The sequence below is a fragment of the Chiloscyllium punctatum genome, chromosome 11 (genome assembly GCF_047496795.1).
Source record: "Chiloscyllium punctatum isolate Juve2018m chromosome 11, sChiPun1.3, whole genome shotgun sequence".
Taxonomy (NCBI): domain Eukaryota; kingdom Metazoa; phylum Chordata; class Chondrichthyes; order Orectolobiformes; family Hemiscylliidae; genus Chiloscyllium; species Chiloscyllium punctatum.
The window spans coordinates 104,172,010-104,186,129 of NC_092749.1; the positions used below are offsets into that span (position 1 = coordinate 104,172,010).

Sequence of the window (14,120 nt, forward strand, 5' to 3'; positions counted from 1 at the left end):
GTTTAACATTTTGCTTGTAAGTGAATTTCCTGTGAATTTTTCCACTCTGAATTTATCAACGTTTTATATTGGAAATTGTCCATGTGGATTTGTCTACTGTTCCTTCCCTAAGATACTGTCTTTCTCTTCAGCTTTTACAGCAGCATGTATTTGTGCCCTTCATTGCTGCCCATCATTTTGATATCATGTGCGCACATTTTTTGCATTCCCACATTTTTTTCCACTATCGAACTCTTCAACTATATACTCGTTATTGTTATTAGACAGATCCTATTGTAATTGCCTTCTTCTCACCCACACTCCTAACAGATGTAATGATACTGGAAATCCGCTAGCATTAATTACTTGCGTTCTGGGAATGGTTGTTAATGGATGCCATATTGAGAACATTATCATGTATATGTTGAGTTTTGAAGACCTTTTTAAGCTGAAATTAGAGGGTTGACTTACACATGAGTTGTTGTTTTCACGGAGATGAAATTCATGCTTGGCATGAGTCAAAAAATAGACAAACGAGCCAGATCTCTCTGTAAAATAGTAAACAACAAAAGGAAAAAGAATTATGGCCATTATTGAATATTTATCTACAAAATAACTGTCTCCATTCTGCCTGCTACCATCGAACAGTACGGTCCTACCGATTTCCACTTACCAGTACCGTAAAGTGCATAGGTGTACACATATACAAAAGTTAATAGGCATGCCAGCAGGTGGTCAGGCCATCTACCAGGGGAAATTTGTACAACACCATTCATGAAATAAAAACAGAGGAGCAGTAAAAACAAAAATAAACTGGTAGTATTTTATGAAAAGACTGCATAAAACTGTTAATATACAATAAACACTTTACATCAAAAACTGATATTCTCAGCAAAAAACTCTTCTCACCACATATCACAAATATTATGGGATAGTCAGGAAGAGACCCCTGAAAACTAGGGTTGACTTATACACAAGCTAATTGAAAAATACCAGATTTTTCAGTCAAAATAAGGGGTCTACTTATACACGAGATTGACCTATAAATGAGTATTTACGATAAGCAGAAAGAAAAGAGATTCATTAAGGCCGAGTAAGAGGCAAGAATTGTTGATTTTTGACTTAGCTGACATAAAAGCATTTGTCCTTATACTTTTAATATTATTTTAAAACTTCTTTAATACCTTTTATTGTTTGCTATGGCAATCTTTCCTAGCAGTGGAATGGATCTAGAATTTCTGTTCAATTACATTTCACAAATTATTTTCTCAATGTTCAGCCAATGGTTTTTGAATTGTGAAGTTTTCTGCCTAAATTGGAGCAAGTGTCTCAAATTGAATTCTGTACTTTGCTTCTGATTTTGTTATTCATTCCTCACCAGCATTTTAGTTTAATTGGATTTTTTCTTAATTTGTGATATTTAATCTCTATCTAATTAACATGGACAGAAGATTCAAAAGTTTAATGTAACAAGTAGCATTTTAATTGACAAGAACGTGTTTACTTTAGTACATTTAAAGTGCAAAATTAGAGTACCACCAATAAGACTACCTAGTTACTATAATTCCTGGATGGTCTTAATGACTAAATGCAACTTAGCTCCATATTGATACTAATGAATAACTGGAGCACCTACCCTTGTAATGCCAAATTTCCTCTGTAACAACTTAGAATTTTAGCTAATTTTGTTGCATTAAGTCATTAACATGGTAAAGATTCTTGTAGTTTTGTAAAATGCCTTTGGGATTCCTGAGAATTTCTAAAATGCCAAAGTTGCAAATTACCTGCTCTGAGGTGTACCAACCAAGATTTGAAATAATGTCAGAATTACTTAGTGATCTCTCGGACAGTGATAGGCACCAGACGAGTGACATCTTTCATAGAATGTATAATTCTCATTATCACTATCAAGTTGCTTTTTGTATTTCAGCATCCAACTGCTAAATGTATTGTGCAGATTTTGTGGCAGAGAAGCAGGCTATTAGGCCCAACTAATCTATGCTATCATTGAAACATTGCATGTCCTAATCTTCTTTCTCTAATGATAACAATGTATCCTTCTATTCTTTCTCCCTGATTCATTCCCCTGTGCTAATTGCTTCTTATGTTGCGACTGTGAATCAATTTTTGATCAAGTTCTTCTGAATTCCTTATGAGTGACTATTTTTGGAGAAACAAATTTTTGATGTTAAACCTACTTAATCTCCCTCTAGTTTTAAAATTTCTATTAAGGCAGCCGTTTCTTAAGACATGTATCCCAATTTGTTCATCGCTCCTAATAGTTATAGACTTTCAGTGCTGGTATCACTTGCACTTGTGGAACTTTTAAACCTCTGAAGTTATTCCTGGTCCATTTTCTGTTGCAATGTATAATAGTCATGAAAATGGTGAATAGTACAGCAGAATGAACATGTTTATCAAGAGTTAAACACAAATATATTGTGTTTATATATGCTTCATGTGATATTTTAAACCCATCTGTATTTGAACTGTGCGATTCTAAACTAGTTAAATGATCTTTTAACAATTGTCTCAATGTTTTAATTAACAGGTTCATAACAAGAATGCACCATGGCAATCCTTCCTTGTCATCTTGGATGAGGGCTCTAAAAAGAGCCATATTCAAAGAACAGATCTCCATCCATTTGTGGATTGTGAGCAAGTTGCCCCCTCAGAAGCACAAGAATCAGTGACTTGTACAGAAATACTCAATGACCAAAATACAGTCACGCTCCATGGAAACATCTCTTCACATGAACAAAACACATCTGGTACTTCAGATTGGAGGTCAGCTGGTTTGCCTTCCATCACTATGGTAACTCAAGCAGCCTCCATGGCAGCAACTTTTAATGAGCTTGCAGTACTCCATGCACCAACCGATTCAGTGCAGCCTCACTTGCATATCTTGGCAAATGTTGAACAGTTAGGTGCTGGAAGTACACAAGCTGTAGTGCTTGACAATAACACATTGGAAAAAAATGGGACCCCTAGCACAAGCATTGTGACTACAATTTCTGTGCCTGCATGTCTAGCCATGACTAGTCACATAAGTAATATATTAACACATGGAGCTGGGGTTGGGCAAATGCAGAGTGGAACACCTGTCACCATATCAACAGGTTCTTCACAGCTAACTGTTATGCAGACTGATAATCTATCAACATTGCAGAGTACTGTAAATGGAGTGACCAGTATACAGAATATTCAGATCTAAGCTAATATTAACCAGCTGTAATGTTTCCATCAGCCCATAGACTTGTGGATTAATTTTAAATGATCAAAACCTAAATCTTGCAAGTGAAAAAGAAATAAGTCACATTTTGTCAACCTTTTAGTTATCTGTAAAATATTTGCAGTTTTTATTCACTAGTTGCAGCGTATAATCTGGAGCATCATGAACACCGGTTTATTTCCTTAACTCCTTTTGAAGCTCTCAAGGCTGCAATTTATTTTTTGTTCCATTTTTCCTGTTACCTTTTCTGCTGGGCTTTCTGGGAATTTGTTTTTAAAGAGGAGATGGTTTTAGTAACCTGTTGAAGTTTGACAATTGGATGTTGAGCATCAAAATATCTTTTAACCTTGTGATTTGATAGGTCCTTTGGAGCAAATCACGGGATGCTAATTGTTTAAATTGTCGCGTTGCACAATATTTTTTCCAAATCAGTCCTTAATTTTGGCATACTATAGTCTTTGATAACAAACTGCATCTTTAAGTTTTCATAAAAAGAATCTGTTTGGCTGGCAATGGGCAAGTGTGGTTTCTTTTTTGGTTATCCATCATGTTTCAGGTCCATAGCTTTACGATGTGGGTAGCAGTATTTACATCCCAGATTCCCCCATAGAAATGCACGTGCCTTTTAATACTATGTAGGTGGATGAGTAGTTTGAGGGAAGCTTTGCTGTATGAGTTCGCATTTTTATTGATAATGTCATAACACATGTTTAAAAGATTCCTTTTAAGATCAAAAGTTGCCACCAAAATGTTGGAGCTATTGTAAACCCTAAATCAGAATGATAATTAAACCTGTAAAATGTATAAAGTGGTCATTTTAAGTGTATTAGGCACATGGAGAATATTTGTAGTAGGAGAAATCTGCTTCACTATATCATTAACTATAATATTAGGGGTTTGTGATCATCTTGTAAACTTGTATTGAACTTTAATATAAATTGGTTTTGTGAATCTCTCAAATGCAGTTGTAGAGATTGTCAAGTAAAAATGACATGCAGTTCTTTTTAAAAAAACAATTTGGGTAATTTATGATGTACTGTTCTCTTTGTATCTGTGTGCATTAACTTATTGTCTTAACAGCTTCTGAAATGCTTTGCAGGAGATCATTTTTTTTCCTGATTCTTTTGTTTCAGTTTGTGAGCACTCTTGAAAAGGCATGTGATGGAGCTTCTGGAATTTGTAAACAACAATGTGTCCTCTCAATAATGGACAAGCCTCTTATCAAATTGGCCAGACTTTAAACAAGTTTATTTCAGTCCCATTATCTGGCTCTTTTAAAAAGAAACTTTAGAAATTATTCCTGTAATTCAATGTGGTGATAACCACCATTTGTTTTACCTAACTATTTGAAAGAGTTTGTTGTACTTTGGAATGAGAAAGGTAGTCATTACTTTCTTTTTCTCCCCTTTAATGATTAAAGATTGTCGATCTCCCTCAAAAGATAAATGCTCCTTGACCTTATATGGAGGATCTTGTAACCTTAAAGCAATGTCTCATTAAAACACAATAACAGCAGAATGATGTACATTACATGACATAAACAAATTATTTTAAGATTGTAGAATATACTCACTAGTAACCTGTTACATCATCCACTTACCTCTAGAACAGAAAGCTTCTTACCAACACCAGAATTTCCATATTAGGGTATGGAATGTTAATTGCAAGGGTTGGAAAACACTTCAAAGCCTACGCACGCGCTCTAAAGGAGTGTGTTGTAAGGTGCTGGTGATGAGAGTCATCAACTCTTTTCTTTGCTAGTTGTTCAAGTGACCTGAAATTTATAAATTTTCATATACTTTGTTATTCATGACAAAACAATAAGTATTTATTTAACTTATATGCCAAGCCTCTACCCTTTACAGTTAATCATCCTTCATTCCTAAGCAGTTATTATTCTTAATTGTCTTAATGTTTAATATGCTTGAAAGTTCTTAATTGTTTAAAAATTCTCCATCACTTACAAGTTATCTTTTTCAAAACACCTTTTAGTATTTATGATCTCCAGTTTCATCTAGTGCAAATTAAGGTCAGCAATAAAGTTAATAACAAGCCTACCTTTTAATTTTAATCTCTAGTAAAATAGAGCTTCTCCCATAATAATCTACCAGTTTTGATGTTTGGATTTCCTGCTGCTGTCCGTAGACTTGTTAACATTTTTGCCCAAAACTCTGAAGCAAGATCCTTGCCAATTTTTGCAAAGGTATGGTTTTACTGTTGTTCCAAATGAAAATGGGCCTCCTCTTGTAGGGTCAGCATCACGTCCTTCATAGTTCCTTGCTTATTTATGAATCACATGGGCATTATTTGCATTTATTGTCCATCTCTAATTTCCAGTGACAAGATGATGGTGAGTTGTGAGATTGCATGTGGACTGCAGCAATTCAACAGGTGCACCCACAGTGCTTTTTGGGCAGGTGTTCCAGGATTTTGACCCTGTGACAGTGAGGGAACAGGAACGTGCTTCAAGTTAGAATGGTATGTGACCTGATGCAGAGCCCACATGTGATGTTCCCATGCATCTGTTGCCCTTGTTTTCCTGGGTGGTAGATGTTATAGGTTTGGTAGGTGCTACCGATGCCATAGTGAGTTGCTGCAGTAATTCTTTTGAATATTTTGCACGTTCATCAATATACCTCTCATTCCTGACACCATTTATTTTTGATATTGGCTGGTATTTTGTTCACCTATTTCCCAATTTAAGGTTTTATTATTCCTTCCCCCTTCTGCACCAGTGCCTACATATAATCCTCTCTTGAGTGGCATGATCCATTTTGTATGTTCTGACTTCCTTCTAGAGTTTAGATGGTTTATCATAATTTAATAAATATAGTGAATGTTCCAATTTGAAGCAGGGACTAGTAATATTGCCTTGTCTCACCATAGATATGTTTTCCACTTCTCAATTATGAAATTCTAATGATTGCAGTAGAGTTTTTGACCAAGACTACCCCTTTCACAAATGGAAGGTAACATAGTGGAAAGTGTCTTCCACAGAACAACTTATTTGAAAAAACAAAAGCATTATTCTCAGATGCAAATAAAAACAATCTCTGCTCTACAGAATTTAAATAGTTTTAATCTAAGTCTCTCAATCAACTACTTGGCTTATGTTGTCATATGATTCCGCTGGGTTAAATAATCATGCCCAGTAACATTTGCACACTGGTAACAATGATGCAATATTTGCATGGGGCAGAGATGACTGAAAAGTGTTGGTGACCTACACACAACCTGCGCATTCATACTACTTGCTACATTCAAGCTCGCCTCCACAAAGCTATCTATTAACAATAGTATTTTTTAAAGTTTCCTGCAAATGTAGGTGAAACCCTAGTGAACATTGAAATTATTTTGCATCTGGCACTAAGGATATTGCTCAGTTCATAGGCTACACTTTCTAAGGAATCTAGAGGCAGATCCATAAAGAAAGTAGGGGAAGGTGGATTATATTGTGTATCCAAAGTATGTAGAAGTCTTCTCATCTTTTGATTCCTTCTCATGATTTTTGAGTTGCATTTTTGAAATTGAGAACTGTATTTTAATTTTTGTAATTTTTTATGTTATTCCAGTTTTAAGTTGACATTAAGTGTTGAGACTTTTACAATTGTTCTATGATCAGGCATATTAATAGCACTTTGAAATATTAACTTAATTTTTAAGCAGAACAGTTGAAAGATGTATTAGAAGTAGAATTTAAAAGTTAGGCATACAACAATTTCATTGTAGTGTTTGCTTGGTAACTTTTCTTATAAAATAAGGAATGATTTGTTGTTTCTTCAGGATTATTTGTAACTTCCTAATGAGCAAACCTTTGAGTAACATTTGGTGCTATCAAACAGAGCTGCAGGCCGTATGTGTCCCCTGATGCCAATCTTTTCTGCCTGAGTCCTGTGACTTTCCAGCTGTCTGTCTCTCTCCCTCTTGCTTCCTCTCTGTCTGGCTTTCGCTCTTGCTGTCTCTGCAACCAACCACACTTCTCCTCTTGCCCCCATTCACAGAAAAAAAGGCAAGTATTAAAAAATAATTTGACTTCAAATGCAATTTTGCATTACTGTAATGCTGTTATTCCATTCCTATTTGTCTTCCGCTTATCAAATCTTTCTGAAAATAGATGCAGGTAAAGAATGTGTTAACAGAAAAGTAAATGTTGCACACATTCTGAGAGATGTTTTATGAACAAACATGGTACCTGTTAAATTCAGACTAGATAACACACTTGACATTGCCCTGCTGTTTATTCATTCAGGTTTATAAAAATATATTCACAAGTTCAGTCGTCAGAGTTTAACACCGACTTCCAAAAGCATCCTATTTATTTTATTTTCATACTTCAAATATATTATGGTGTGTATTTTCATCACGTTAAATCACTATTTTGAGTGAAGCAATGTTGTCATTATTTCTCGTGGTTTGTTAGTATTAATAGTCGAATGCCTCAATCAAAAATGTTATTTATCTTAGAAAATATCAAGTACTATGTTTATTTTCTTATTTTCCTATGAAAGTGCTTATATAGGTAGTAAAATATAAACGTAAATCAACTCCTTTAAGTTGTGTTCTCTTTTCCTTTACAGACTTGATCTTGAACAGCTTATTCAAGTATTTTGTTTCAATTAATAGGTCCAATCCTAGCAGTAAATGTGACATAAAATATGTATTCAGGAATATTAAGGACATAAGTTCTGTCTTAATGTTTCCTTCTGAGAGGAAGTTGTTCCTTGATTTTATTCCTAGATGGCCTAGCTCTCAAATTTTGACCGCTTGTTTTTGATTCCAGAGAAAATACTGTGGATGTGAAGGACTGTCAAACATCTTGACCAATCTTCAAAGTGACAATGTGTGTTCCTAAAGTTTAATCCTCTGGCCATTTGTCATGCCAGTGAATCTGCTGCATTCCTTACAAGGTCGATGTATCATCTGAATGGTCAAAACTGAATGCAGTACTCCAGATGAGAAATACATGACTGAAGTTATTCTTGGGATTCTAGCCTCTTTGATATAAAATAAGACATCCCGTTATCTTTTTATTGTCCTAATACTTGCCTGCTACCTTTTAAGAATTTCTCTGCTTGGACTCTTAAACATCTTGGCTGCTGTACTACTTACCTCTGACAAATTGGAAAACAATCTGACATTGAACTCTCTCTTTTTTAAAATAATAGGGTCACATTAGCCCACATCAAACTCAAATTCAGTTTTGTGCTCTCCATCTGCAGCTTACTCCCGTTTGCACTACTTGCAGATCTTCCTTAATGCAAATCGTTAAGAAACAAATTGTGGTGAAAAGTTGATTAAGATCTTACCAAAGTCCATGCTTTTACTTTCTCTACTCCCTAACCACATTTTAACCCAATTCACATTCTAACTCTAGAACTGTGCATACTCTCATTTGCTTCTAATGCTTAGAAATCTTTTGAGTTGATTAAAAGTGATCTGCATTTTTAGAGTAGTTGAAGTGTTTTGAATCAAATTGTTCAATCCTTTTCCAGCACAGGTGAGACTTGAACCCAGATGGCTGACATACTACTCACTTATATACAGTATGGTTCCATAAACGACAACTGCCAATTAAGGAAGAATGTTGGTGTAGGTAGCTGGATAACGTCCAGTTCTTAGAATAGTGCTGTGGAATCCTTAATAACCACCTCTGGACGGCATGGACGGGTTGGACCGAAGGGTCAGTTTCCATGCTGTACATCTCTGACTCTGATGGTACAGGCTACACTATTACCTAATCTTATTCAAAAGGCAGCACCTCTATTTTGATAGTAAGAGAGTGCTATATCATTGCAAATGTCAAACAAGATTGTGCAGTCAAGTGAGCCCGCTCACACAATTAATATATTCAGTATAGAAAGTGTTTTAATTATTTCCATTCCGATGATAAGCTGAGCAAGAGTACTTGGTTTTACTGGTAATATACAGTTCTAAGCTGTACAAGCAATATTTTGCTCTATACTACTCTGAAGTTTGCAGGTTAGTGAACTCCATTATGGCAGAAAGAGAGCAATTGCTGAATAAGCTACTGATTAGTATTAGAAGAGATTTCAAAATTGCTATCTACAGCCTGTTTGGATGTTCTCTTTGCACATGTCTTTGTTTTGTTGCATGATCGTTAATTTCATTAATACATTGTTACTGATTATTAGAATAGTGTGTGTAATTGCATAAAAATTGTTCACAGGAATTGAACACCGTTTCAAGGAGAAATAAAATTTCTTTTGAAATAGTAGCTTAAAAGTAAAAGCAATTTTGTGTTTAGTATTTTCTTTCTGTGGTCTGTTATGAGTTGTGGTTCAGTGGTAGTGATTATTTTTAGCTCTACATAAATAAATTTTATTGTATTATTCAGACTTCACCCCACACCATCCCCACCCAGACCTGCCTGCCTGCCTTGGTAGATCAGTCATGTTGCCGAAATCGCAAATAAGTCCCTCCTTCTCAATTTTCTTATGTCCAATCAAATAATGTTCAATCAGTAAAACCACAAACAATCTGCGATACTGTTGATCTCCAGCCTCTCCTGTAGGATGGCAGCTGGTGTTAACTTGAAAATAAAATGTAAAATATATATTGATTGCTTGATCAACATTGACTACAAAATCATGGGGTGATTATTTTTTCACATTGCCCACTGATCAGGCATTAAGGTAGCATGGGTTTGTTTTAAAATATAAATTATTTTTTGATAATGCTTCAGTTAGTATGTGCAGTTTCTTAGGATTCTTGTTGAGGTTGCCCTGTTTACATATGGTAATGTGGTAATTGGTGCAGAAGATTCATAAAGCTTTGTTCCAGATGTCATTTTAAACTTAAATTGCTGAAAAATCAAAATGTTTTTGTCTTGCACTAATCAAGATGCAAGAATGCCCATTTAAGGGAAAATCCATGTTTAATTTTTTTTTCTTTTTTCTTTTTTTTTTCTTTTTTTAATTTAACCCCCACACTACCGCCTAAGTGCGGTAGTGCTTATTTTTTCCCCAGCACCCATGGTGTGAGACACAGTGAAAGGACACAAAGTGCACAAATCTTTATTCAATTTCCACCACCAGGAAGATATGAAAAAACACCCAAGTGGCCAGTGACAAGCACTGCCCTTCACATCAAAGAGCAATGCTGTGTGATCAAAACAGTGAAGGGGAGGGTAGGGACTAAATCAAAATAGAGTTGGAGGGGGAAATAATAAAAATCCATGTTTAAATAGGATGAGTGGAGAATGCTGATTGGTTGTAGCATTGCCATGAAGAAAGTGCCAGTAAATAATGATTGACAGTTACCTGCCAAGCTTTGTTTAAACTTTTAAATAAGGCAGATTGACTCTGGTCAGGGCACAGGCCTGAGCAATGAACCAGCTGTTGTCCATCACCTATTGTTGAGTTGAAACAGGCACAATTTGTGTATGATTTTTTTTTCCTGCAGTAAACAACAGGGCACTGTATTTTAATATATATACATAGCTTCCGATACATGCAAGTGTGCCACTGCAAGCCTAACTGGCAATCCTAAATGGTTGTCACTCGAATTCTTTGCACACAGGATTATCCAGAAAATGCTCTATAATTGCAGAACCACAGCTAATGTTAGACACTATTGCAAGTTTTTCGAGCAGTCTCAGTAGTCAGTACCTTTCTTGTTGGAAGCAGTAGCTGAGTATGCTGTACAAGTTGCTGGTGAAACCATATCTAGAGTACCATGACCAATTTTAATCCTCTTGCTTAAGAGTGTATTACTTCATTGGAGGTAGTTTAGATAACATTCAGTAGGATGATCCCCATTATGGAGGGATAATCTTATAAGTAAAGGTTAAATAGGTTGGGACTCACTTCATTGGAATTTAGAAAAACTAGAGGTGTTTTCATTGAAGCATGTAGAATTCTTAAGAGAATTGACAGGGTAAATGCAGAAAGAATGTTTCCCCTTCATGGGACAGTCTAGGAACAGAGGGTGTTGTCTCAAAAATAAGGGGTGCCAATTTAAAACTGAGATGAGGTAGAATTTCTACTTAAGGTGAAAGTCTTTGGAACTTCTTGCCTTGAGAGCTGTGGGGGTAGAGTCTTTGTGTTTATTTAATGTTGAGATGAATTCTTGATTAATAGGGTATCAAAGGTTTGAGTGAAAGGGGAGGAAATTGTCAATGTGAGAAGTGTTGAATCAGTTATGATCCAATTCAATGGCAGAGGGGCTGTTCCTGTTCCTGTTTTTTATGGTCTTATTTTGCTGTTGGATACAATCCAGCAGAGGCAGGCTTTGGAGTGTTGCATTAAAGCTTACTTGATCAGCTTCAAGTCCTTAATGAGTCCAAAGACATGCAGGTTAGGTGAATTGGCTATGCTAAATTGCCCATAGTGTTCAGGGATGTGCTGGTTAGGTACATTAATCAGGGATAAATGAAGGGGAATGGGTCTGGGTGGGTGACTCTTTGGAGGGTCGGTGTGGACTTGTTGAGAAATCTAGACAATTCTTCCAACATTCAGAACTTACTTAGCCTACCTACAGGGCTGTACCCTTTTAAAGGTTTTCACTCCAAATTACTGCAAGTCCAGTTGTGGCTCTCCAAATCAATCCTGCAGGCAGTAATTGTGACTCTTCTATTTTAAGTTTATTATTCTTGAAATGCTTGACCAAATAAAAACTGAAGAATACAAAGGTGTTCCCAGGAAACAAAGATTCCGTCTTCAACCCTAGCTTCAACAATTTTTGAGTTTACTATAAACTGCAGCAGTATGCAGAGGCTAGTGCTGCTATCAAAATATTGTTAACATACCAAACATACAACAGGATTTTTAAAACAATGTTGTATGTTTTCCTGTGTGTAGTCGTGCCTTCAACTAATGTTTGCTGAGGTTGTGCAGACACATCTGGCCTGTAGTGCTGGTGCGATGTTCTGTTTACAGAATCACAGGACAACGCATTATGTTCTGTCTCTGTGATGGACAGCAATTTAAATAATGTTCCCAAAAAGGCTCATGCACGTCACAATCTGAGAGAAAGTTGTGCAGGAGTGTTAAGGTGCAGTTTAGCCCAGGATCTTGGAATATAGAGTTTTCAACCAAACTGATCTTCAAGGATGTGATTTGAAAGTTTGTCCTTTATGTATTTGTTTAAAACTATGTTGCCATTGCTAAGATAAATAGATGTTGATGATGCCCAAGTGACTTGCTTGTGGAAGGAGTTACTTCAAGTGTGATACCAACAGAAAAAAATCCAAGTTAAAGGGCTAAATTCCTTTATACATTCATATTCCACTAACTCCTATTCATCTGATTGATTCCAGCAATCTGCTTGACTATCATCCAAATCTGAGGGTTTATTTGCTGCCAGGAAGTGAATAGATGTGCAGACTTTAAAGTGATACCAAGTTTTAGTTTACCCACATATTTAGGACAATACAGCAACAGACTGGGATCAGAAGAGGAGATAAAGAGGTGTTCTTCATGGTTCTAGGATAGGAAAGGAGTTGTCAAGAGAGTGATAAGGAAGCAGTGAAGGGCGAGAAAAGGAGTGAGTCCAGGAAAGAAACTTAATCATGTACAAAGTAATTTTGATTGGCCAAGGAATGGTGGAGTTCAGATAAATGTGAGATGTTGCAGGACTTCTACAGTTAATGGTAGAGTCCTGCCAAGCAAAGGGACATAGGGGTGCAGGTGTACAGTTCCTTGAAAGTGGAGCTGTAGGTGAACAGGGTGGTGAAGGTATTTGGCATACTTGCCTTCATTGGCCATGATATTGGGTACAGGATTTGGGATGTCAAGCTGCTGCTGTACAAGACATTAGTGAGGCTACTATTAGAATACTCCATGCGATTATAGTCAATTTTCTATAGGAAGGATGTTGCTGAAAAGATTTACAAGGTTTTTGGGATTGGAGAATTTAGCCATAGGGAGAGGCTGAATGGATTGGGTTTTTTTTCTTGGAGTTTCCAAAGCTGAGGAGTGACCTGATAGAGGTTTATAAACTCATGAGGAGCATGGATACTGTGAATAACTCTGGTCCTTTTTCCTTGGGTGGGGGGAAATGTCCAAAACTAGAAGGCATAGGTTTAAGAGGAAGAAGGAAAGGTTTAGAAAGGACCTGAGGGGTAACTGAGTTAGATACAATTACAACATTTAAAAGCATCTGCGTGGATAAGTGAATGGGATGGGTGAGAGGGATATGGGCCAACTGCTGGCAAATGGGATTAAGATTAGATTACTTAGTGTGGAAACAGGCCCTTTGCCCCAACAAGTTCTCACTGACCCTCCGAAGAGCAACACACCCTGACCCATTCCTCTACATTTACCCCTTCACCTAACCTGCACATCTTTGGATTGTGGGAGGAAACCAGAGCACCTGGAGGAAATCCATGCAGACACGGGGAGAATGTGCAAACTTAACACAGACAATTGCGGGAGGCCGGAATTGAACCTGGGTCTCTGGTTCATACTGACTGCCTCACAGCACCACTGTGCTGGTTGGCCTAGAATTGAACTGAAGTGTCTGTTTCTGTGCCTAGATTCACCCCAACACCAGTATTTCCTCCAAAGCTGTGAGCATCACGAATGTGTGTGTTGCAGGGAAGGCTTTGTGCCTGGCATATTGTGACAAGTGCTACACTCATCTGCATGATCCAGACTATCAGGTGCCTGTTGCTGGCCATGGAGCTAGTCAAGCATTCTGTGTTGGAGGAGACAAAGGTGGTGACCAAGAACTACCTTCAAGTGAAACACTATGTTGTACTGGGGGAAGGAAAAAAACAACCTGGAGCAATGTTGAATAATAGCATGTTCATAAGATCTCAGCTGGCTGCAATTTTGATTCCCAATGCTGTCTACCTACAATTAATCCCTCCCTTAAGAATCTATCTAGTGCTACTGTCAAAGAGTCAAGGGGTCTGTTTTCATCACATTAGAGAAAGAAAGTTCCAAAG

The 14,120-nt window shown here is 36.8% G+C and overlaps 1 protein-coding gene across 4 annotated transcripts in view; it reads left to right on the forward strand.

The window, feature by feature from the left end:
• The window catches only part of gzf1 (GDNF-inducible zinc finger protein 1), a 33,213-nt gene extending 23,774 nt beyond the window's left edge, over positions 1-9,439 (forward strand). For 3 of the 4 annotated variants that reach the window (XM_072581439.1, XM_072581440.1, XM_072581441.1), the window contains exon 6: positions 2,531-7,985. In XM_072581439.1, the coding sequence (XP_072437540.1) occupies positions 2,531-3,193 (663 nt within the window). In that variant the 3' untranslated portion in view covers positions 3,194-7,985. The other variant, XM_072581442.1, reaches the window with a different exon arrangement.
• The last annotated feature ends 4,681 nt before the right edge of the window (positions 9,440-14,120 follow it).